Source organism: Camelus dromedarius, chromosome 23, assembly GCF_036321535.1.
Source record: "Camelus dromedarius isolate mCamDro1 chromosome 23, mCamDro1.pat, whole genome shotgun sequence".
Taxonomy (NCBI): Eukaryota; Metazoa; Chordata; class Mammalia; order Artiodactyla; family Camelidae; genus Camelus; species Camelus dromedarius.
The window spans coordinates 7,110,111-7,137,690 of NC_087458.1; the positions used below are offsets into that span (position 1 = coordinate 7,110,111).

Here is a 27,580-nt window from a genome sequence, read left to right on the forward strand (position 1 = left end):
TGCTGCTACTACCTTTCCAAAAAATGTTCTCTGGTTATCATTGGGTAAGAGTTTTTCTAAGCTATCTAAAAGGGAATTGCTAGATTACATAGGGTTGATTTGTAATACTTTTTGTGGTTATATATTCTGGTTATCAAAAATGTCTAAGTTATACGTAATAAATCTCCTCTCCCATTTTGTAGCAAGTCGTCACATACTTATCATGATATCTGATGAAAAGAAATCCTTCATTTTAATGTAATCTAGTATATCAATCTTTACCTGTATGGTTACTCCTTTTGATATCCTGTTTATAAAATCCTTTCTGACAATCAACGTCATAAAGTTTTTCTCCTTCTGTCTTAGCCTTTAAAAGTTGAAGTTTTGCTTTTTACACCTATGTATTTATTTAACCAACTGGGAATTGATTTTTGCATATGATTAAGACAGAATCCAATTTCATTTCCATTCCTATGCAATATCGACTTCTGGAGTACAATTTACTTAATATTTATTGAATATTGTTTTCTTTCCCTATTGACGTCTAGTGTCACCTCCATACATGCAAACTTGCACTTATGGATCTGTTTCTCTTACCCAGTTCTACAGTTCCATGCCAGCTTAATATAGCACAGCCTGAAATTAAGTCTTGGGGCAAATCTATTGTTTTATTCAGTAGTTCCATTCCTAGGTATATACCCTAGAGAACTTGAGTGTCCATATCCACCAATGAACATTAGAGGAAGTTAAGAGCAGCATATTTGGATAATGGCAACAAATTGAAAATAACCCAAAGGTAAAACAGAAAAACTGTATTACATACAAACAATGGATTACTACAGAATAACAAAAGAAGGTAACTATAGCCAACATACAACAACAAAGATGGTTCTACATTTATATGTTGAGCAAAAAAAGTGAGACACAAAAGCATATGTCCTGTATAATTCCTTCTCAATGAAGTTCAGGAAGGATAAACTAAACTCCATTGTCTAGGGTTGCATACTTCAGTGGTATAAATTAAGGTAAAATCAGGAGACTGATTACAGCTACTGGTAAGGAAGTGATTTATGAATGGTAAAGAACATAGGATGCTACAAACATTCTATATGTTTACCTGTTCTATAGCTACATGGGTGTTAACTTTATAAACAAATATTTTTAACTGATTATTTACATTAATATACTTTTTAAAAAAACCCAAAGTACAGTCAGTTACAATGTGTCAATTTCTGGTGTACAGCATGTTTTGATCATACATATACATACATATACTCGTTTCCTATTTGATTATAGGTTACTACAAGATATTGAATATAGTTCCTTGTGCTATACAGAAGAAATTTGTCTTTTATTTTATATATAGTAGTTAATACTTACAAATCTCAAACTCCCAATTTATCCTTTCCTACCTCCTTTCCCCCAGTAATCGTAAGTTTGTTTACTATGTCTGTGATCTTTCTGTTTTGTAGATAAGTTTATTAGTATCTTCATTTTTTCTTTCTTTTTTTAGATTCCACATATAAGTGATATCATATGGTATTTTTCTTTCTCTTTCTGGCTTACTTCACTTAGAATTATGATCTCCAGATCTATATATGTTGCTGCAAATGGCATTATTTTGTTCTTTTTTATGGCTGAATAATATTCTATCCTGTAAATATACCACAACTTTATCCAATCATCTGTCGATGCACACTTAGGTTGCTTTTGTGTCTTGGCTATTGTACATAGTGCTGCTATGAACATTGGGGTGCATGTAACTTTTTAAACTAGAGTTCCTTCCAGCTATATGCCCAGAAGTGGGATTGCGGGATCATATAAGTCTATTTTCAGTCTTTTAAGGAATCTCCATACTGTTTTCCATAATGGCTGCACCAAACTGCATTCCATCAACAGAGTAGGAGGGTTCCCTTTTCTCCACACCCTCTCCAGCATTTATTGTTCATGGGCTTTTGAATGATGGACATTCTGACTGGGGTGAGGTAATACCTCATTGTAGTTTTGATTTGCATTTTTCTGATAATAGCGATATTCAGTACTTTTTCATGTGCCTACTGGCTATTTGTATGTCTTCATGGGAGAATTGCTTGCTTAGGTCTTCTGTCCATTTTTGGATTGGGTTGTTTGTTTTTTTGTTATTAAGTTGTATGAGCTGTTTATATATTCTGGAAATTAAGCTCTTGTCAGTCTCATCTTTTGCAAATATTTTCTCCCATTCGATAGGTTGTTTTGTTTCACTTATGATTTCCTTAGTTGTGCAAAAGCTTGTAAGTTTAATTAGGTCTCATTTGTTTATCTCTGCTTTTATTTCTATTGCCTGGGTAGACTGCTCTAGGAGCACATTGCTAAGATTTATGTCAGAGAATGTTTTGCCTATGTTTTATTCTAGGAGGTTCATAGTGTCTTGTCTTACATTTAAGCCTTTAAGCCATTTTGAGTTTATTTTTGTGTATAGTGTGAGGGAGTGTTCTAACTGCATTGATTTACATGTGGCCGTCCAGTTTCCCCATCACCACTTGCTGAAGAGACTGCCTTTTCTCCACTGTATATTCTTGCTTCCTTTGTCAAAGATTAATTGACCATAAGTCTGTGGGTTTATTTCTGGGCTCTCTATTCTGTTCCATTGATCCATATGTCTATTTTTGTGCCAATACCATGCTGTTTTGACTTTCTATATGGATGTTCTCCTCCCCTCTCTCCTCATATTCTTTAAAGAGTTTTAATGAGACTGAATTATATTTTTCTTTAAACAGAGATAGAACTTAAACCTGGTCCTGGTGCTTTCTCTGTGGGAAGATTTTAAATTATAAATTTCAATTTACATAATAGAATCACTCTGGGTATTTCTTTTTGAGTAGGTTTTTTCCTAGGAATACAATATATACATTTCAACTGAGTTTTCCAATTTGCTGGGTATGAAGTTTTTATAGTAGCCACTTTTTAATCTCATATATAGCTTACCTCCTTTTTAGTTCCTAATTTTATTATACCCTTTTCTCTTTCTTTATTGATCAGTGCTACCAGAAATTTGTATATTTTATTACTTTTCATTAGCATTATTAACTTTGGTCTTCAGTGATTCTCTCCATTGTACCTTAGCTTTATTTTGCTAATTTATAGTCTATGTTTTATCTCTGTCCTTTACATTTTGGGCTTATCCACATTTTCCTCTAGTGAATATATGTGTGTGTGTGTGTGTGTGTGTGTGTGTTTGTGTGTTAATGGCGTGAATGTTTAGTTGGGGTAAACCTTGCTCCCCCTTTTTTGGTGGGGGGGATTAGGTTTGTTTGTTTATTTATTTATTTATTTAATTTAATTTAATTTAATTTAATTTAATTTAATTTAATTTATCTTTAATGGAAGTACTGGGTAATGAACCCAGGACCTCATGCATGCTAAGTATGTACCCTACCACTGAGCTATACCCTCCTGCCCTCATTTTTCTGATTTCTTAATTAGACTCTGCTCATAAATTTTCAGCATTCTTGTGGGGAGGGTATAGCTCAGTGGTAGACTGTATGCTTAGCATGCATGAGGACCTGGGTTCAATCCCTAGTACCTCCATTAAAAAAAAAAAAACTAAATTAAAAAATAAATAAATGAATCTAATTACCACCCCCAAATAAATAAATAAATTTTCAGCATTCTTGAAAATGATATAAACATGGCTCTAGGTACCTCTCTGAATACATCCCGTAAGTTTCAATATGTAACACAGTATTTATTCAATTCTAAATATCTTTAATATTTTAATTACAATTTTGTTTATTTACACAAGTTTTAAAAATTTATTTTTTCCATTTAGAACTGAATTTGGACTCGGGTTTTTCTGAGTGTAGAACCCAGCTCATAATCATTACTATATTCTTTGGCATTCTGGTTTGTTACTAATCAACAAATAGTGACCAAACTCTGTAACATGGCACACAAGGTCCTCTGCAAGATCTAGCTCCCACAACCTTTTCTCCAGACTCATTTGAAAATATTATCACTCTCACTCACTGTGTATTGGCCGCAAAAGCTTTTTTTCATTTCTCTGAATCTGAGATGCCTTTTCACACTTATCAGCCTTGCTCTTTTTTTTGGGGGGGGTGGAGGAAGGTAATTAGGTTCATTTATTTATTCATTTTTTTCATTCTTCATCATCATCATCATCATCATCATCATCATCATCATCATCATCATTATTATTATTATTATTATTATTATTATTATTATTATTATTATTATTATTATTATTAATGGAGGTACTGGGGATTGAACTCAGGACTAAGTATGTGCTCTACCACTGAATCATACCCTGTCTCCCAAGCCTTGCTCCTTTAAATAACAAATAAAGTCTTCCTCAAATTTTTAGCTTAGTCATTACTTCCACAGGGAAATTAAGTCAATTATCTCTGATATGTTCTTGTAACCCTAAATAATTCTTCATAATAGTTAGAACATAAGAACCATGAAGACTGGGAATATTTCTATATTTGCTTACCATTGTATTTATTCTTAGCACATGAAATAGTTACTGAAGAAATAAATGAACAAACTCCTGCTATATAACAAGTACTATAGTGGGTTCCAGTTAGAGAAATGTGAAAACCTGCTGCTATCTCTGGGAACTCACTGTGTCATGTCCTTATCTGCACAATCTCTTGAGGATAGAAATTGTATTTTTCTCTTTATAATCTCTTCAAATTCCAGAATATAATTTTGTGGGAAATAAGTGTTTGATGTTGCTGACTGCTGCCACTAGAACTTGCTGGATGGAAAAAAAGGGTTTATCTGAAATAAAGCTCTTTCTTTGAGGAATATGTTTAAGGTGAACCTTCCTAAAGTGAATGGTTAAGATGTCACAAACTGTCACTTTCTTACTACAATGAAGGCAAAAGTCATTCTCTTTGTAGATATTTTAAAGCCTCAGTAATTAAAACAGAATTAACACTAATACCAAAACAGGCTGATGAGAAGAGAATATAAAAGGCCCTAAGAATTTAGTATAAAGGTATCATTTCAAATAAGTAGGGAAATAATAATTTAATCAATGAACAGTGTGAACACCACCATTTAAAAATTAAAAAAATTTTAACTCTGAATTAAATCTTTTTTGGCCTTAAAAAAAAATCTGTGGGAATATAATTTATAGAAACTACGTACAACACAAAAACAGCCATGCTTACAAATTTGCAACCTTGAAAAATACCTGGCCATAAACATAGTACTAACTCATATTTTATATAAAAGTAAATTTCAACTGATTTAAAGACCTATATGTAAAAACATATTATGTAACAATAAGGAGACTAAGTTGATATAGTCTTAGCATGGAATAAAGAAATTCTATAAGTACCAATGACAAGGAAGCCAAGATATATAAAAAGTTAAGTTACAAAATTAAGTACAATATGATTGTTACCAATTACATAAAACAGCTTTGCAATATATACACATCTGTTAATAAGAAGAAAATTATCAAAGGATACACAATATACTGTTAAGTCTTATTCACAGAAAGAAAACAAGGATTTGAGAAGAAATGAGATCATGTGAAAAGAGACTTAACTCTTCAATCAGTAAACTTCTAGTTTAACTGATTTATTTACAAGCATGTATTCTGAGGAAAAAATCTTAAAGCCCATATATTCCTTTTATAGATGTATGCATAGAGAGCTATGAAAAACCTCTGTTCATAGGATTCACCAAAGCAGATGATAGAAAAACACTGATTAACTGTTCTGTTTATGTATGGCAAGAAAATAAAAAGAAAATCAAATGTTAATAAAAACCGAGTATTAATATTCTGACTATATACAATGAGCACTTTAAAAATAACAGAAAAAATAGGTAAGGAACATAAACAAGTAGTATCCCCAATATGCAAATTAAAACAAGCAGGAAGTAACATTTAGGAAGCATATTTCACTTAGATCAGATTGACAAAGTTTTTTAAAAAGATAACTTTCAGGGTAGATAAGGGTGGGGTAAATAGTGTTCAACTATTACTTTATAATGTTAGTAAAAGTTTAAACAGGTATAGTTTTTCACGAAGAGAATTTGACTATAAACATCTATTTGACAATATATGTTAAAAAGCTTAAAATGTGTCTACTAGTTTTAATTTGTATTTCTCTAACTGTGAATAAGGATTTCAATGTGAGACTGAGCATGCTCTATTTAATAAAGGTGAAGTCATCTGCAAGTAGTGAATACTGTACTGATTCATTTAAAAATATCAAATATTCCTGCAGGGAAAAGCATTTGACTGGATACATAACGAAAGGATTAAATTGTCTATCTGGAAAGTTATTTTTGGTTTTCTGCTCTACACCTTTTGAGAAAAAGTAAAAATATAAAAAAGAAACTATTAAAAAAAACTAACAGACAGGAAGACTTAAAAATGTATTTGATGATAGGATGAAGAGTTTAGACCACAGAGGAGATGAGATAGTGTGATAGTAAAAATAACGCCACTCACACAGCTACATACTGGATAAAACAGTCTCTCTGGGCCTTGATTTCCTCACCTGTAAAGTGAGGGGCTTGGGCTAGACTGTTACATTCCCCGTTGCTTCTTAATTATTTATAATTCTGGACAGCCATGAGTAAGAACACTTAAATAGAACAGAAAAGAACAGGTCTTATATAGTGAAAGGTTGTTAGAGTAACTGAACAATTCAGCTGCATAGATACGTTACATTTGTACATAAACTAGTTTCCTCTATTTAGATTAAATGTTATACAAGGAATTACCTTTTAGTATTCTCTTGTTCTTCTTCTGGGAATGGCTTCTGCTTTTTCTTGGTCTGTTCTTCCAAAAGCCAACTTTTCCTCTTCAATCCCTTTTTATGTTCTGGATTCAGGTTTACACTCTGAACAACAGCTTCAATGACATCTGTAACTGTATCAGGATTGAGGTGCAGTGCTGTTCCTTCTTCGCCTTCATTCAATTCTGGGCTGACAAACTGGGCAGCCTGGAATGCTTGCATTGATACCACAGCCTGGAGAGGACATTTCCGAGGTCGACCTGGTCTACGTTTCACAAAGTTATTCCCTGTCCTGGCCTGTCTTTGAAGTTTTTTGGCTTTTAAAATTTTATTGACGTGGTCCAGGTTTTTCTTGGTGGCCAAGATTTTGTCATAATTGCACATTTTCCGAGCTTGGCGCTGCATAGCTTCTACCACACTTCTCTTGATGTGATGGGGGGAACAGCTGCTTGGCAACTTTTCAGAAAGGAGTGAGATGCTACTACAGCAAGAGTCACTGGGGACTGCAGGCACTAGAAGGCTGTCTGGTTTTCCCAGGGTTCGCTCCTTGCTGTGGCTATGGCCTGGACTGGAGGAAGGTGGCACAGAGCCAGATGCAATCACAGCGTCAATATTTTTCTCCAGGGGCTCCTGGTCCTCATGTTGTACCATCCGCTGCAGCAGACTATCCACAGAGTCATCCCCAGAAGCAACCAATCTTGGACTTCGAGAGGGAACTCCATTCACTAAATAAGCAAACAAATCACAGAGGATAAAAACTGAATACAGCTAGTTATTTAAGTAACTTTTTACAAAGGATAAAAGACAAGGAATACTGCTCTATTTTTCACAGCAAGATTAAATATCATAATACCACATGCATTTATCTTTCACAGGCAAGTTCATAATTTGCTTTCCTGAATAAGGTATATTACAGTAACCATAATAAATTCAAAATTGGCCTGTGCTTCCCTAATAATATGTAAATTAAAACAATTCTCACTTTCTGAGATGAGGAGCAGAAAGAATAGAGTTTATTTCTTTAAAAAGGAAGGTCTGGTTAAGGGATTTGATAGTTAAATGTTGAACAAAGATCTAAACTTTAAATACATATGATATTTCTGGTTCAGTGCTTTTTCTGACAATGTTTTAAGTGCAAGGACATAAAATGAAACTCTCTTCTTGAAAAATGCTTTAAAATTACAATAAAAAATATCACTATGAAATAGTTTAGAAAGAATATATGTTAATGGTAAGATCATAAAACATGTGATCTCAGATAAACCTTAATCTTAGTGATTCAAAGATCTGGTGAACTTTGTTTTTTCAGATACCACTCAGTAACTTTTTATGATTATAATTAATGTGGGAAATGCTTGTTCCTCTGGTAAGCTATATTAGTTTTACAGTATTATAAAAATAAGATCGTAATAGGTTACTTCCTAAGATGCCCAGTTTACTACGAACAATCACAGGTTATACTTCTCCAAAGTTAACCAATAGATTTTTTATCTTTATGATTTTAAAATGTGATACTATTCTAGATACTCCCTCACAAATCTCAGGCATTGTAAATTATATAATCTCAGACTACTCTGGTTTCTCTCAAATTACCAATACCTGCCTTCAAATATAGCTGACAGTCTTGTTTAAATTCAGTATTTTTAAAATTTCAAACTTTCAGCTATATTTTATATCACCATTCTTTAAAATCCTGCCTCCACTGTTTCTATGACACACTTTGATTATCTTCCAGTTACCTGCCAGTCCTTTTAACTGTAGAGGTCCTCAATCCCTAGTACTTGTCATTTACATTTTATACCTATTTTCCCACTGGGAACATGTTTATCCTCATAGTTTCAAGTATCATCAGAACATACATACCAATCTTCAGTTTTATCTGAAAATTACCAATATGAAAACAGATCCCTTCCTTTTCCCCAACCTTTAAATGCTACAGTTTCTCAACTTCTCTAGTACATGTCCTTTTCTTGTTTCAACTCTCTCTTTGGCAAATCATTCAACTATTATCTATATTCTGATGACTCCCAAATCCCAAATCTTTATTTTCTGAATAGAACTCTTCTAATTCTCTACTTTTGCATGTTTCATAGATTTCTCAAACTCATGTTCACAATTTAATTCATTATCTATTCCTTCAATCCTTCTCCTCTTCCTGATTACCTGTCTCAGTGCATATGGCTGGAATTTTTTAATCCAAGCTCACATCAAATCATCTATTATTTCTCCTTTCTTCTCACAACAAACCATAAAATTTTGTCTTAAGTTGGTCTGATCTCTTAAACCTATCCACTTTTCTTCATTCTACTACAGCTACTCAAGAGTAACTTAACCTTATCTTCCTGCCTAACCTGCTTGCAGTGCTATTAAAACATGTACACAACTCTTGTGATGCTTCTACCAAGTGGTAGTATCTAATTCCCCTTCCTCTGAATATGAGCTGCTTTGAATAGTCAGTTGCTTCTAGTAAAGAGAATCTGATGAAAATAAGAATGTGGTGATTTCTAAGGTTAGGCAAGAAAAGGAAGCACAGCTTTCACTTAAGTCTCTCTCAGGATACTTGCCCTTGGAACCTAGTTTCCACATTGCAAGGAAGTCCAGAATATGAACTGGCATGTGGATCAATAGATCCTACTAAGGTCATAACCAACAGCCAGTATCAACCACCCATGTGAATGAGGTAGCCTTTTGAGATGATACCAGCCCCTGACACCATTTGGTTACAACCACAGACACTGCCAAGATGAGCACCCAGAACTTTTGGATAATAAATTATTATTGTTTGACATCAGTAAGTTTAAGCTGGTTTATTATTCAGCAATAGATAAGATAACCAGAACATTGTTCTTCCTACTTTGACTCTTGCTTCCCTGCATCCCATTTTCCACACAGTAGCCTGAGGGATTAAAAAAAAAAACCCACAAATTTTATCAGGTTTTTGCTTCCGCTTAAAACTCTTAAAAAGCATATTACTACATAAAACAACTTGGAAATTAATAACCTTTTCTTCTAGCTTCATGTCATATTATTAGCACTATTTTGAACCCTCAATTGCAGTAATAATGAATTTCAATTCCTCAAACCTAATATGTCCTTTTTTGACTCAAGGCCTCAGAATATGTTATCTCACAGCCTGGAACAATGTTTGCTCACAAATTTATCTGGTTAATTACTGTTCACTCTTTAGTTTACAGTAAGGATATCATTTCCTTAAGGAGAACTTTGCTGACTAGGCACCCCACATCCTGTTAAGAATTACCATAATACCTTCTCCTTTCTTAGCACTAATCACAGTGAATAATATATATACTCACTTTGTGTCTCCAATGACCAAATAATTAATTGTAATTGTTAATAGGTAGTTAAAGAAAGAATCTTGGGCTCAAAATCCTGGAATTTAGTTTTGTCTCCTCTTTCCCTTCATCAACTGCTCAGAGCCACCAAATATTTCTAATTCATAAGAACAAATTTAAAAAAGCCTAAAACAAGTGCATTGTTTGAATACTCACTCACGTGGGGCTACCTCACACCTTACTTTCTGAACTAATCCTATCTTCCTAAATTCTAGTCTGCCATTTTTCCTTCCTTCCTTCCTCCTTCCCTTTCTTACTTCCACCCTCCCTCCCTTCCTTTCTTCCTTCCTTTTTTCTTTCTTTCCTTCTCTCTGTCCAGGGCACGATATTGGGCACTATGTTTTAGATGTAATAGCTTATTTTGTAAATTAATGTTATTGAGGTAAAATATTGCATAAAATTAAGTGCGTCTTTTATGTATACATTTTTATGAGTTTTGACAAATTTACCATGCAGCCACCATCAAAACCAAGATATAGAACATTTCCATTATCTTTAAAAGTTCTCCTGTGCCCCACATGAGACAATCTGCTTGTCAACCACAGCCCCAGGGAAGAATCCACTCATCTGTTTTCATTCAATATAGATTAAGCTTGCTTTTCTACAATTTCATATAAATGGTAAAACAGAGTATTATACTCTATCGTTGTCCAGCTTCTTTCACACAGCACATTTTTGAGATTAATTCTTGTTGTTCCATTCTTCTTTATTCTTTATAATATTTACATATTCCACTTTACCACTGTATTACATGATAATACCATAAATTGTTTACACATTTATCTGGAGACATGAGTTGTTTCCAATTTCTGACAATAAAGAATAAAATTCCCATGAATATTTGTGTACATGACATTTTGTTTGGACATATGATTTCATTTCTCTTGGGTCAATACCTAAGACTGGAATTAGGCAGGATTAAGTGGATGTTTAACTGACAAACTCTGTTCCACTTTACAGTGTCATCAGCAATGAATGAGAGTTCAAGACTTGGCATAATCAATCTTTTAAATTTTAATCATTCTAATACATAGGAAATGATATCTCATTAAGGATTTAGTTACATTTCCCTAATACTGAGCATATTTTCATGTGCTTGATGGCAAATCATATGCATTCTTTTTTTAACTGAAATATAGTCAGTTTACAATGTTGCTTCAATTTCTGGTGTACAGCATGTTTCAGTCACACATATACATATGTATGTTCTTTTTCGTATTCTTTTTCATTATAGGTTACTGTAAGATACTGAATGTAGTTCCCTGTGCTATACAGTATAAATTCGCTGCTTCATCTATTTTACATACATTAGTTAGTATCTGCAGATCTTGAACTCCCAATTTATCCCTTCCCACACCTTTCCCCACTGGTAACCAACCATAAGTTTGTTCTCTATGTCTGTTGAGTCTGTTTCTGTGTTGTAAATAAGTTCATTTGTGACTTACTTTTTTAGATTCCACATATAAGCAATATATTTTTCTTTCCCTTTCTGGCTTACTTCACTTAGAATGACGATCTCCAGGTCCATCCACGTTGCTGCAAATGGCATTATTTTATTCCTTTTTATGGCTGAGTAGTATTCCATTTAATATATGTCTATACCACATCATCTTTATCCAGTCAGCTGTTGATGGACATTTAGGTTGTTTTCATGTCTTGGCTATTGTATATAGTGTTGCTGTGAACATTGGAGGTGTATGCGCCTTTCTGAATTATAGTTTTCTCTGAATACATGCCCAGGATTTGGATTGCTAGATCATACGGTAAGTCTGTTTTTAGTTTTTTAAGGAACCTCCATACTGTCCTCCATAGTGGCTGCACCAATTTACATTCCCACCAACACTGTAGGAGGGTTCCCTTTTCTCCACACCCTCTCCATCAGTTATTATTTGTAGACTTTTTAATGATGGCCATTCTGACTGGTGTGAGGTGATACCACATTGTAGTTTTGATTTGCATTTCTCTAATAGCTAGCGAAACTGAGCATCTTTTCATGTGCCTGTTGGCCATCTGGCTGTCTTCGTTGGAGAAATGTCTATTTAGGTCTTCTGCTTATTTTTCTGATTGGGTTGCTTTTTTTTTTTTCTGGTATTAAGCTGTATGAGTTATTTGTATATTTTGGATATTAGTCTCTTGTTGGTTGCATCATTTGCAAATATTTTCTCCCATTCTATAGGTTGTCTTTTCATTTTGTTGATGGTATCCTAAGCTGTGCAAAACCTTTAGGTTTAATTAGGTCCATTTGTTTATTTTTGCTTTTATGTCCATTACTCTGAGAACTGGTTTGAAAAAAATATTGCTGAGATTTATGTCAAAAAGTGTTCTGCCTATGTTTTCCTCTAGGAGTTTTAGATCTGGTCTTACATTTAGATCTTTAATCTATTTTAGGTTTATTCTTGTATATCATTAGAAAATGTTCTAATTTCATTCCTCTACATGTAGGTGTCCAGTTTTTCCCAGCACCACTTACTGAACAGATTGTCTTTTCTCCATTGTATATTCTTGCCTCCTTTGTCATAGATTAATTAATCATTAGTGTGTGGGCTTATTTCTGGACTTTCTAGCCTGTTCTATTGATCTATGTGCCTGTATATGTGCCAATACTATACTGATTTGATTATTGTAGATTTGTAGTATAGTCTGAAGTCAAGGGAGTGTGATTACCCCAGCTCTGTTCCTATTTCTCAAGATTGTTTTGGCTATTTGCGGTCTTTTATGTTTCCATACAAATTTAAAAATTTTTAAATCAGTTCGGTGAAAAATGTCATTGGTAATTTGATAGCGATTGCACTGAAACTGTATATTGCCTTGGGTACTATGGCCATTTTAACAGCATTGATTCTTCCAATCCAGGAACATGGTATATCTTTCCAGTTGTTTGTGTCATCTTCAGTTTCTTTCATCAGTGTCTTATAGTTTTCAGAGTACAGGTCCTTTGCCTCCTTAGGCAGGTTTATTCCCGGGTATTGTATTCTTTGATGTAATGGTAAATGGGACTGTTTCCTTAAGTTCTTTTTCTGACATTTCGTTGTTCATGTTTGGAAATGCAACTGATCTCTGTATCATATGCATTATTTTGAGAAGACTCCATTCAAATCTTTTCCTCATTATTTTTACTGGGTTCTTTCACTCCATCATTTGCCTTTTCATTTTACTGAGATATAATTAATATATAACTTTATGTTAGTTTCAGGCGTACAACTGAATAATAATTTGGTATTTGCATGTATTGTGAAATGATCACCATCACCACACATATTTACCAATTCTTTTTACTTTTATGTTTTTTCATTTTTTATTAATTTGTTGAAGAGCATAATGTTTTAAAATTTTATGAAGTTCTATTTATCTTTTTTTTTTTTTGCCTTACTGGTCCATGCTTTTTATCTTATTTAAGAAAGTTCTGAATTCCCCAAGGTCATAAAGATTTTCTCCTATATGTACTTCTAAAAGTTTCATAGTTTTGAAATTACACATAGGTATATATCTTGAGTTAAATTATATATGTGGTATCAGGTATGGTCAGTGATCCTTTTATGGCATAAGGATATCCAGGAAATCCAAACACCATTGGTTGAAAAAGATTATCCCTGCCCCACGAAAATATAGTCATATTTGCTGAAAATCAATTAAAATAAAAAATACATATGAGAATATCTACTTTTTGGACTATTTGGTTGCACTTAATGATGTATATATCCTTTCACCAGTAACATACTGTCTTGATAAGTTTAGTTTATAGCAAGTCTTCATATAAGTGAGTGGAAGTCTTCTAAGTTTGTTCTTAAAAAGACCAAACATTTTTACTTTTTAAGGTACTATACATAATATCTATGTAAACTGTAGAATCAGTTTGTCATTTTCTACTTTAAATAGTCAGCTGGAATTATGATTAAGATCCCATTAAATTTATAATTTGTAAAGAACTGACATTTTAACAATATTGACTCTTCCAAACAAATAATAAATCTGGAATATCCATTCTTTAACTTTGGTCAGTAATGCTTTACATTTTTAATCACATAGATCCTGTATATATTTTACTAAATTTATCCCTAAGTATTTATGGCTTTTAATATAATTATAAATGGTATTTTGTTTACATTTCAATTATTAATTATTCATTGCTGGTATAAAAAAATACATTTTTTATGTTTAGTTTATATCTTTTTCTGAAATTCATTTATTAGATTCAGTAGCTTTTTTGGACCGACCCCTTAAGAATTTCTCTATAGATCATTTTGTCTGTAAATGAGCATTTTTTTCTTTCTTCCTTTCCCATCTGTATGTCTTTTATTTTTAAGAATTGAGTTTTTTCAAAAATCAAAAATTGATGTTAGATTTTGCCAAATGTTTTCTCCTTACCCACTTAGACAACTCCGATTTTCTCATTTACTGTTAATTTCATGAAATAGATTAACTGACTTTTCTAATGTTAAACCAACTTTGCATCCCTGAAATAAATCCATGTGGTCATAGTATGTTATCCACTCAGCATTCTGGACTCAATCTGACAATATTTTGTACCATCTGCATCCATGCTCAGAAACAATAGTGGTTTGTAGTTTTCTGGTAATGTTTCAGAATCAGAGTAATGCTGGCTTCATAAAATGAGTTAGGAAATGTTCCTGCTTTCTGGAAGACCTTTTATATAACAGTAACACCATTTTTCCTTCAATATTCAAAACTGAAGCTATTTGGGCTTTGAGTTTCCATTTGAGGAAGATTTTTAACTGTTAAGTTCAATTTTTAAAATAGACATAGGGCTATTTGATTATTTATTCTTAAGTTTTAGTAGGTGGTGGTTTTCAAAGAATGTGCTCCTTTTCTCAAGTTTATTGACATAAAACTGTTTATTATGCCCTCTTAATGTCCTTTTAAGGTACACAGCAATTGCAGGGATATTTTCTCTTTCATTCCTGATATTACTAATTCAACATTCTTCTTAATCCTTTAGGCTAGAGTTATCCTTTTTTTTTTTTAATTTTCAATGAACCAGTATAAGCTTTCATTGATTTCTTTATGCTTTGTTTATTTTTGCTCTTATAGTTATCATTTTCTTCCATCTAATTTCGGTTTAACATGTTATTTTTCTTTTTCTTTTTTTTTTAGCTTCCTAAAGTTGAGAGCTTGGCTACTGATTTAGACCTCTGCTATCTAAATGTAACTTTGAAGAGCTAAAAACACAGACTTAGCTATATACTACACATTTTTATGTTTTCATTTTTATTCAATTTAAAAGATTCTCTAGTTTTGTCTATGAATTCCTCTTTGACTTCTGTGCTGTTCAGAACTGTGTTGTTTTATCCCCCTACCAAAGAAAATAAACTAAAAAAAGAACTGTGTTGTTGAACTTTCACTTATCTGGGGAATGTCAAGATACCTTGTGTACTTCAATTCCATTGTGTTCTTAAAATATATTCTATGTGATATCAATCTTTTAAAGTTTACTAAGATGTTTAATGGCCCAGATGAAATCTTGGTGTAATACCACATGAACTTTAAAAGAATATGAGAAAAGAGTGTTTTATATTTATTTATTGCAAATTTCTAGAACTTTCATTCCTTTGGTAGAGCCTTGTTTCCATCTAGTATGATTTTTCAGTTTGAAGAACACTTCTACTACTGTAAATCTGTGGGCAACAAATTCTTTAAGCTTATTTTTCTGACAATGTTTATTTTGTCTTCATCTGTGAAGGTATTTCACTGGCTATAGAATTTTAAATTGATAGGTGATTTTTTTCCCTTTCAGCATTTTAAAGACACCATTTCGTTGTCTTCTGTCTTACAACATCTCTGACAATACATCTGCTATGATTTGTTCTAATGTACCTCTGTATACTATGTGCTGTTTTGTCAATTTGCTTCTGCTGCTTAATTTTTAAGATTTTTCTCTTTACTACTGGTTTTAAGAAATCTGATAATGATGCCCCTTGATTTCTGTATGTTTGTGTATCCTACCTGGGATTTGTGGTACTTCATGGATCTATAGGTTTATAGTTTTCATTAAGCGTGGAAAAATTAAGGATTATTTTTTTCAAATGTTTTTTATTCCTAACTCCTTCCTTGTAAGACCCCAATCTTACGTAATTTAGTCCTTTTGATAATGTACCACAGGTCAATGAAATTCCATTTGTGATATATCAGTCCTTTCCCCTCAATTCCGTACTTCATTTTAGATAGATTTCCATTTCTCTCTTCACTATGTTCATGTTTTCCTTTAAATTCTCAAAGATAGTTGTTTTACTGTACTTGTCTGTCAATTACATCACATGTTATTTCTGTGGCAGTTTCCACTGATTGATTTTTATTCTGCTAAGTCATTTTCTTGCTTCTTGGCATGTCTATTAATCTCTGGTTAGATGCTGGACACTGGAATGGCAAATTGTTAAGTGTTTAGATTTTGCTGGCTTCATTTTGTCGCCTACTTTTTAAAAATGCTGAAATTGAAGAAGTTGTAAAGTTGTGCACTATTGGTAGGTGTAAAACGGTGCAGCTGCTATGGAAAATAGTACAGCAATTCTTCAAAACAAACAAACAAAAAAACAGATGATCCAGCAATTTCACTTCTGAGTACAGAAGAATTACAAACATGGTCTTGAAGAGATATGGTACACCCATGTTCACAGTATTCACAAACAGCCACAAAGTGGAAGCAACCAAAGTGTTCATCAGTGGATAAATGACAAAATGTGGTATAAACACACGTGGAGTATTATTCAGACTTAAAAATGAAGGAAATTCTGACACATGGATGAACCTTGAGGACATTATGCTAAGTGAAGTCAACCAATGAAAAAAGACAACTACTATATGACTCTACTTATGTGAGTTGCCTAGAACAGTCAAAGTCATAGAGACAGGATGTAGAATGGTGAGTACCAGGGGCTGGAAGTATGGAAGAATGGGAAGTTAATGGATATACAGTTTTGCTTTTACAAGATAAAAAGATTTCCAGAGACTGGCTGCACAACAGTATTAATGTGTTTAACACTACTGAACTATACATTCAGCAATGGTTAAGATGGTTAACTTTTATGCTATGTGTATTTTATTATAATTATAAAATTTTTAAAGTGAAGTCAGGTAAATCACTTGTTGAATACTTTGATCCTTTGAACCCTAGTTTAAATCTTTAGTAGGTTGGATGCAGTGTAGCCTTCACTTGAGGGATGGTTTAGCCCTAAGGTGTAACCCTTATGAGGGTCTCCATGATTGTCCCAAGGACTCTACACTCAGTAATCAGAGTTCAGATGTTTCCTTGTTCTATATATGCTCTGGACATTTTTCATCTTACAATTGCTAGGTTGTACTCTACCATTATGGAGATTTACTATCTGAAAACAGGGCCTAGTACTCAGCAAAGACTTGAGTTTTAAGGCTACTTACTAATCAAATGGGCCTAAATGCCTATGCAATCTTTTTATTCTCTACCAGTATACCCAATCTCCCTACTGTATTATCTTGTTTCCCACATAGCTTCATAAGAATAATGAGAGGAAGGCCAACAGTAGCAGTAGTAACAATGAAAGTTGCCATTTACTCAAGAACTGATCAATGATAAGAGCTTTATATAAATTTACTCTAATCCTCACTATTCTGGAAGGTGAACAGAAGTAGCCTTGATTTATGGATGGAAAGCTGGGGCTTGAGCAGTTTACGTAACTTGCCCTAGATTACACCATACTGCTAAAGCTGAATTGAACTAGATCTAAATAAAAAATTCGTGGTTTGCTCCAACGTATCATGATGCTGTCTTTTCTTTTCCCACTTAGAATATCTTTAGCCATGCCTTATCTAAGATATCTTTTATGTCTCAATCCGAAGTTGATTGAAGTCTTTTTTGATCAACTTTGTATCATTTCAGTACTTTGGTGTTTACAGGATATTACTATACAATCACTAATATATTTTATTGTTGCTTTCAAGATAAAGAGGTTGTAAGTTCTTTAGTATTGGGGACCATCTCTTATAATTCTTTGGGCCTAATATAATTCCCTGAATACAGTATATTCCCAATACAATTACAAGAGGACTACTACTTTCACTAGTGCAACAATATTTGCACACCAGTTAAAGAAAGACGAAATGATTCTATAAAATACTATATTGCCTTGTTTCAATGCCTTCTGGAAGGTAATTTATTTAATTCCTCTAACTCTACACCTGCAAACTGGTTTTTTAAAAATCATTTCCCCATTTCAGACCTTCTGTTCAAATCTTCTTGACCTCTTTATGACAGCTGACATTAAGAGACTTCTATGACAGGTACTCTTTATTTTAAAAACCTATTTAAAAATTTTATGCCGTTCAATGAAATCTTTTCATCCACTTCCCTCTCAGATGTTAATGCATCTTAAATCTCTAACTCTGTTTTTTCAATTTACACTTTCTCCTTTGGCAACCTCATTTACTGCCAGATTCAAGTTTATATATAGACACTACTAGATCTGTGTCTCTACCACAGGTGTCATCAACTATAAACCACCACCTTCCAAATGGCTATTCAACATCTCTACGTCAATAGCCCAAAGACAGTTCAAATTTAATATAACCAAACTTGAAGCCACTATCTTTATGCGTTTCTTTTGTGACACTTCATTCTCCATACGTAATCTTTTCCATTTTTCTAAAATGCATATGTGACAGACTATACTATTACTCATAAATATTTGCTGCCCCTCCCTTGATAGGATTATACTTCCCATAGTTCCTTGACTTAACCGTATGACTTAACCATGTGAGTTGCTTTGGCACTGAAATGTGAGAATTACTTATGGGCAGAAATCTTAAGAGCCAGTTAGTGCTTTACTATGGCACTTTAATCTCTTTCATAACATAAGCCACAAACATTCCAGATAGGATACCAGAGGGAAGACAACATGGAGCAGACCCATCATGGTCACAAAGCATGAACAAAAAAATAAGCTTTTGTTGTTTTATGTCACTGAAATTTTTGGGATTCTTTTTTAGCACTGCCAAATCTAGCCTATTCAGATTGATATATAATATATCAAACAATTTTCATCTTCTCAGTTCAAAATCCTTCAGCAGCTCTACAGCAAAGTCTCAGTTCCTTCAAATAAAAAAATACCATATCTGATATTAGTCCATTATTACTTTTACATCTTCATTTTTTGGTCCCATTTATCTACTCAAATTATGGTAGTATATGTGTCACATTTTTCAGGATGTTAGTGGTTCAGTGCTTGAGTTCCTCTACGTGTCATAACATTTTGTATAGTAGTCTGATAAATACACTTTTAAATTGGTGAATATGTCCGAATCCTTGAGGGCAGGAACTTTATCTTATTCATATTTGTACCCCTGGTGCTCAGTACTTACAGTAACCTCAATAAATATTTATTTGAATGATTAGAACAGTGTTATGTTAAGAGAAACTTTATGAATTTAGTTATGATTTCTTTGGTTTACTAATGTAAAACATTTTGGTGATCTTCTTCATAGATGTCTCATAGAAATCTCATTCTATTTTGTAGGGGTTGGCAAACTTTTTCTATAAAAGGATATATAATAAATATTTTAGGCTTTCAAGGACATGTACAATATCTCATATATACTTTTTTCTTTCTCCCTTAAAAAAAAAAAAACCTTTAAAAATCAATTCTTAGCTTGGGGGCTGCACAAAAAAAGAGGCCTTGGACAACATTTGGTCCATAGGCTGTGGTTTGCTGAACACCCTGGTGAGTCAACACTATCAAAATTAGTCAGTCATTATTAAAGAATTTAAAAGTCTCCCTGAAGTAGTATAAAAACAAAACACCGTAAGAGACAAAATCATCATTCCTGTTTGAGTTTCACGGTACTTTTGGCACAATGGGACTAATAAGAAGCTTCAAATATGGTGAAGATAATCATCAAATAAAAGTTACATAAGTACTGTACTGATACAATTCAACAGTGAGGCCTTGTACTGATGAAGAAATTAAATTTTCTGACCATAAGTCACAAGTGATCTCCTAGTCAAAACCACACGGACAGAAAGCTAAGAAATGGTATGTCACTTCCTTGCTTAAAACTTTCAGTGACTTGAGATTTTCTGGTCAAGATGGTGGAGTGGTAGGACCACAAGCTTACCTCTCCTTGTGACTACAACAAAACCACAACTGAATGTAAACAACTGTCGAAAAAAAGTCTGGAATCTAGCAAAAAAGATCTTCTGCACCTAGAAACATAAAGAGGGAACCACAGCAGGACAGTAGGAGGGGTGTGCTTGTGATATAATTGTGCCCCAGACCCTCCCGGGCAGGTCACCCACAAGCTGAAGAATAAGTCATGGAGGCCCTCCCACAGGAGTGAGAGCTCTAAGCCCCACATCAGGCTCCCCAGCCCGGGTCCCCGTATTGGGAGGAGAAGGAGACCCCAGGAAATACGGTTTTGAAGGCCAGTGGGGCTTGGCTCCAGGAGCCCCACAGGATTGGGGGGAATGGAGACTCCACTCGCTTGGGAAGTGTACACAAAAACTCACATGCGCCAGGTCCAAGGGAAGAGGCAGTGATTTCATAGGAACCTGGGCCAGGCCTGCCTGCTGGATTTGGAGGATCTCCTGGGGACATGGGGGATGGCTGCAGCTTACCCAGGTGGGGCATAAAAGCTGGTGGCGGACATTCCAGGAGTGTTCAAAACTTTCAGTGGCTTCTAAGTGTTACTAGTAAGGCTGTACATGACTGGTGCCTACGTACCTTTTCAGCTTCATATTCAGTGTCTTTACTCCAACCACACTGGCTCTTTTGTTTAGTTTCCTGAACTCACTATTCTCCCCTTTACATATATTACTCCCACTGCCAGGAATGAACCTACCACTCCCTATTTCTCCTGGTAACATGGATAAATTAAAAATGATTCCTTACTCTCTAATCCCAGTAAAAGTAGAAGACATATATATGTTAGCCTCTATTTTTTTTGGTAAACACACATACTATCACTATCAGTAAAAAGAAAACTGAGACCATAACCTAAATCTATGTATAAATTATATAGATAGGTTATACCATATGAAGAGGTCATTTTATATGTATATATATATATATATATACATCAAAAATTTTAAAAGTTAAGATTAGAAATAATTATTAATGGAGGTTCTTCTTATAACGTCAGATTGTTTCACACATTTCAAAGATTTGTAAATGTTACTGGAAACTATTACTTTACTGATCAGTTTTATATATATATCTAAGTTTTATTAACTGGATCCAATCTACACCCCTCTATTATACTACACACCCCGTTTCCTCAATTCAACTTTCAAAATCTCTATTTTTGTGTCTGTCTACTACTGTACTTAGTTATTTTAAATTTTCCCTTCTGGACTATATAAAAATCACTATACCTGTACAAATTTTCAGTTATAAGACAAGTAAGTACTAGGAATGTAATATACAACATGATTAGTAAAATTAACACTGCTGCATGTTATATATCAAAGTTGTTAAGAGAGTCAATCCTGAGTTTGCATTACAAGGAAAAAAGATGTGTTACTCTTTTTATTTTATACCAGTATGAGATGATGGATGCCCATTAAACTTACTGTGGTAATTATTTCAGGATATATGTAAGTCAAAATCATTATGTTGTTCACCTTAAACTTATACAGTGGGGTATCTAAATTATATCTCAATAAAACTGGAAGAAAAAATTAAATCACTATACCCCATGGAGTTTGTCTAGCTGGAAATAAAAAGGGGAAAGGGGGAACACTATTGTACTGTTTAAAGATACATTATTAGTAGCACATCCCAGGACCACCTTTGTTTTTTTTTTTATATTATACTGCAAGTCAATATAAATTGCAATCTATGGTGTAAATCTATTGTAAGCCTGTTCATACCAGATGGGAAATTATCTTCAAAGTCTGTTAAAACAAACAGCACTTGCCTGTTGAAGAAGTACTCTCTGATGAAGACCTCTTTCGCGTAGGGCTACAGTTTGTGCTCTCTGATGGTCGCTGGGAAGACTTATCTGAGGCTGGCTGGGAACCTGGAGAGACAGGAAAAGACAGAAATAGGAAAATCCAAGTCTAAAAATAATGTCAAACCATTCTGTTAGAACTGTAGTATTTTAGTTGTTGCCACTGCCATTCTCTGTAATAACACGACTTTCAAGCTGACAATAAGAGGACATTAAGTGGAAGACAAATCACACTAGATGTTGCAGACAGAATTTCACAGGTCCTATAATTTCTCCTGTTATATTAACAGAGGGAAAACTAGCTTAAGTGGAAAAATGAAAAGAATATATTTAGTTTTTATGTATTACCACTGTGACATATATTATTTATTGATAAAAATCACTAACAATAATCTACTCAAATCTATTCCTGATTGTTGATTCAAATTTATCATATAAACTGACAAAACCTACAAGGCAATTGATTAGGAACAACTGATGTGAGAAAAGCAGGTCCAAACTGAACATTTCATTTAATAGAATCAGAAATGAAAATCAGAAGAGCTGAACCTTAAATCCACACATTCTATTTAATCCACAGAGATCATTTTCATAGTCTGTTTTTCCTCTATAGCATATTATGAAAGAATTTGTGATTAATTTATGCATGGAATAGAATAAACTTCCTTTGAAGCTTACACCTAAGGTTCCTTATATACATAAAAGTTCATAAAGACAAACTCAATTTCCTTTCAAAAAGTCTCATACTTTTACCACAATCCCAAATCAATGTAGCATAATTTAACACAATTCTTACTCAAGAGAAAAGTATGTCATTCAGGAAAGATTACTTTCCTGAATAAAATATACTTGGTTCTGATATTGGATTCCTTATACCATAAAAAGCCAGTTGTTGAGAATACATAATAAATGTCCATCTGTTTTGTCAAAAAAACTAGTAACACTCTGAAATGTTCACTTTTAACTTAAAAAAACATTACAAATAAAAGGCCTTACATATAACTAGCAGCACAAAAGTATGACAAATCAAACACTTGAAGATGAGATTATTAAGATCTGCCTCTAAATGACAGTTAACTTCTTAATGAAGTAACTAATTCAGTGGAAGACAACTTGGGTACAGAAGAACTCAATGGAGCTAAGTTCCTTATATTTCCCTTTCTCAAAGAGAAATAGTAAACTTTGAGCTTTGCTTTAGTCATGTAGTATCGTAAATCATACATATCACTGTAAATACTCTTTTAGCAGGCTCTTTTAGCATTGCTCAGGTGTGATATAAGACTGTGTCTTATTCAAGACTAGCAAGTTAGATTTTAGGGAAACTGATGTTATGATAGTACATCCTACTTTGGAAACAAAGCGATGACTACTGTAAGTCTAATCAAGAAGCAAGACCATTTATTGTTGAATCTTAAAAACAGATCGAAAATGATTTAAAAAATCAACGGTAAAATAAATTCCCCTAGAGTATGGTTCAGATGAGATTTCCATTGAAGAGCTAAAAACCATATAAAATATCTAAGAAGTAAAAGCCCAGGCATCAGTGAAGACGTAACTTAAAGTATTAATACTGAAAAATTCGTATTCTGGACAGATAAATATTCCCTACTCACACACACAGCCAAGACAGAAGACAACAGTGGCCAAGAACCTTGAGACATCATTGAACTCTCTTTATCACTATTCTCCTGATGAATGAGCAAACAAACTCAGATTAAGTTCTAGGGAAAGAAGGGGCTGGAGAGCACTTTTTATACAGTCTTCTCTCTCAGTCATAAACTAACATTTACTGAGTACAGTTTATATGCTTGGTACTATACTAGACATTGTGGGGGTGGGGGAAAGAAATATAAAAACAGTACAACAGTCTCTGCTCTCAAGGAGCTTATTTAGGGTCTTGTATGGCATCACGTATTACATTTCAGGTGGCATTTGTGCCATCCATTCTTGAGCTCCGTCTTCAGTTCTAGGCTATCTGGTAACGTTTCCCAAATTTCTTGGTCATCTTCAAGAAAGTCTTGATGAAGGCTTCAACTATACCTTTGATCATCAGGATATTCTGAGAATCACCCTGCCTGGCCTCACCCACCTCAGGGTAAAAGAGGGTACAGGCACTTTCTTCAAAGCTCCTTCTTTTGGTGGCATCTGGAGCTGCAGAGGAGGCAGTGGGAGGTGGAATAGGGGTCAGATCCCCGGAGATCGTTATTGGCAGCTTTGTACAGCAATTCCTGAGAAACTGAAACAATTGAGAGAGAGATGGCTTAGCTCACTTAGCTTTCGAGCCATTTTTCATTTCCTGAAAGTAATGGAGGCCAGCAGCCTATTCTTAGGATGTAATAGGAAACTGGAATGAAACTTCATTCAGTAGAGCTCTCATTTTTCATTTTTAAAAGTCTGTCTGAATTCCCTATTCATTCAGAGTAGAGTTGTTCTTAACAATTTTCCACATCTAAGGGGGAAATAAAGTTGAATCCTTAAGATACAGATCTCTAGGGCTTGATAATCATCAGACGTAGATCTTTATTTCACTTAAAAACATTGCTTATGTTTAAGAGGATGAGGATATCTGAAAAAAAAAATCTAAAGATGTAAAGCAACCAAGTTTAAGACTAGAAAATGATGATATAAATTTGTACACAAGAAGCAGCAACCTGTTAAAGATGGTCAAAGGCATGTTAAAGCTGGCCTAATAGCAGAAATCATATGAAATCTGCAAACACTATCTCTAATACTGCCAGAAATATACTGTTTTATAAGTGCCATTATGCAGTTGGGTGGATGGGGAAGAAGATAATGCCCAGAGAACTAGTATGTCCATTTCAAAAGAGACCAATATATTTATGTTTCAAAACCTAAAACAATGCAATGCGGAGCTGAGTGCAGCAGTGCTGAGTACATGAACTATGGAGTAAGACATCCTGAGTTTTGATTTCTGGCTCTGCTAATGAATTAAACTATAAGATCCAGGCAAGTAAAAATACTTTAATCTTGGTTTAGTAATACACTCTTAACTCACATGGTTGTTGTGTTTCAAAATGAGAGAATGTAAAAAATTCAAAGGGTTTTTATAAATGCTATTGTTATACATAAATTGGCTCCATAAGTTTATCATAGAATTTTTAGACCCTAAATACTTAATAATGTCACTGACATGCACAGGCAACCATTCAACACTAAATAAATAAACAAACAAACAAACAAATAAATAAATAAATGGACAGGATCACACCCAATTAGGAACTGAATCTAATCTAGAATATCAAGCATTTATCTTAAACATAAAGAAGTACCAGTAAAATAAGTACCTCTAATTAAAGAGTACTATTAAGATAAGGACCTCCAAGGCTGGTAGGTAGCTGCAAGGTTGGAAAAATCTCCTCTGAGGTGAATCTTTTAATTCACTGACTCTTCACTACAGCTTCTCCAGGGGGATTATGCTCTGGATTACATCAATAAAAGAAGATGTGCCCAAACAATGAGTCAGAATCAGGAAGTGTTTGGCTCTCTGTTCAGCTCTGGGCCAGGGGAGAGAGAAGTTTTCTGCTTTCACTATTTGACTCTGGTTCTTCTAAATCATGGTTGATTCCTTAGGGGAGTTACTGCTTTATTGCTTTTTCCATCATGTGATGATTGTTTGTTCATGTATCATCAGTGGTCATTTCAGATCTGTCTGGAGGGATATGTGAAGATTCTCCATTCCTTATAGGATGGGAGGTTTATATGTATTCCAATTCAAGAAAATTTGATACTTCCTCAAAGAATACACATGGAGAACATATATAATTTTACATATCAGAGAGTTCTTATCATTCTCGTTTCAATATAGTATAAAGCTGAATAATTAAGTTCTTCAGAAGGAAAAGGGATATAAACAAGAATTCCTCAAATCACTATTTGGTAGAAACCCTACTGAGTGTCTCATTACTCAAATGATAGTTTCAGAAATATGTTTAGAAACTCCACTATACAAAAGACGGAAGGAGAAATCACAGATAAATCACAAAAGAAGTAGCTAAATAAAACTGGTCTTTAACATAAATGTAAGTTGATTACTACAAGTAAATTCTTTTTCTTCTGTTGGAAAAACAGAGGACTATATGTAAAAAAGAAGGCAGACTATGACTAAGGAGAGAAACTAAAAAGAGATACCATTAACTGGGATAATAAAGAGGGAATTAAGAATTAGAAACAAACTTGGAGATGTGAGGGAGCCTTGGAAGTGGTTTTGATTGTAGGATTTCTGGGTTTTTATTTGGCCATTATCTGATGCATTTTTAAAGATAAAAACAGGTTGTGGGGGAAACATCTGTGTCAAATTAGACAAGAAAAGGGAAAGATGGTACTCTTACAGCAAAACCATAAGACAAAACCGTGGATAAGAATGTCAAAAAGTTGAGAAAACAAAAAAGAACGTAAGTAGATTTTAAAGGGATAAGAATCTGGAAATCTTCATATCATACACAAAAATGGGTGGAAACCAAGAAGCTGTTCTGAAGTTGATCTGTCACAGGAGATCTTGATTGATGTCTACACAGGAGGAACTGAAACAAAGCTAAGATTAAAAAAAAGGAATACTACATTTACAGATGCCTGGGTGTGAGGACAGAATTATGTGGGCAAAGATATCAGCATAAATAGAGAAAATTCCCACTGATAATAGTGTGTATGTGTTGGAAGGCATCACAAAGAAAACACCAGAATAAAGATACAACCTAACTACCTCACTAAAGCCCTGAGTGTCTTAGACTAAAAAAATGAGGAATTTTCAAATGTAAATTAGCAAAAGAACATGGTGAACGAAACCAACAGCTGCTTGGATAAAACATGCATTTCTTTAGTCCACTATTAAAACTTTAATAACTTAATACAGCATGAGTTTTGGTTACACCCTGTTGGGAGTTCAACACTAAAGACCCAAGTAACTAGGAAATGGTTTGAATGAGCAAATTGTTTATGTTTCTAATGCTATATCTTTGGGCAAGCTATGGAAAAACAGATTAAGTATGTTAGATTTGGAAGGATACTATGCAGTAATCAGTACATGGATGATTTACGTTTATTTTAAAATAACATATTTAAAACTAGTTTCTAACATTTAAACTGCTCCTTCCACCAAAACTAAAGCATGCTACAAAAATTTAATTTTAAGAAATTCCTCTTTTATTACTTGTAAGTCAAACTATTGGCAATGTGTGTTAAGCAGTGAATGAATCAAAGTTGGTCATAATTAAAATGGATACCATAGTAAAAGAATGTGAGCATAAAACACCAACTATGTGGAAATCTCTGATCAAGTTTTTTTTTGTTTCCAGATTCAAATTTTGAATCCTTTGCTATGGTTCACAGATCATAAGAGCCCTGAAAGCTTCTTTCAAATGAGCTGAATGCTGAGATAAAAGCTGGTTCCACAATAAAAACAGCTGTTTCCAATTGTGGGAAATACATTTACAGAAAGCAGTATATTTCATCTGACTCACCAATTAAATGCACAAGAGAAAATGATTCAGAGCCTGTGCTGGCGATTTTTAAGCTAAAAAGTCTGTGTTTTTCTTCTTCCAA

General features: G+C 33.8%; 1 protein-coding gene across 5 annotated transcripts in view; it reads right to left on the reverse strand.

The window, feature by feature from the left end:
- Positions 1-27,580, reverse strand: part of ASH1L (ASH1 like histone lysine methyltransferase) — a 152,448-nt gene that overhangs the window by 66,981 nt on the left and 57,887 nt on the right. For 4 of the 5 annotated variants that reach the window (XM_031436128.2, XM_010979719.3, XM_010979712.3 and 1 more), the window contains exons 4-5: positions 21,989-22,090; positions 6,724-7,462 (exon numbers count right to left, since the gene is read on the reverse strand). In XM_031436128.2, the coding sequence (XP_031291988.2) occupies positions 6,724-7,462; positions 21,989-22,090 (841 nt within the window). Of the gene's footprint in view, positions 1-6,723; positions 7,463-21,988; positions 22,091-24,061; positions 24,176-27,580 lie in introns of those variants that run through there. The other variant, XM_064477823.1, reaches the window with a different exon arrangement.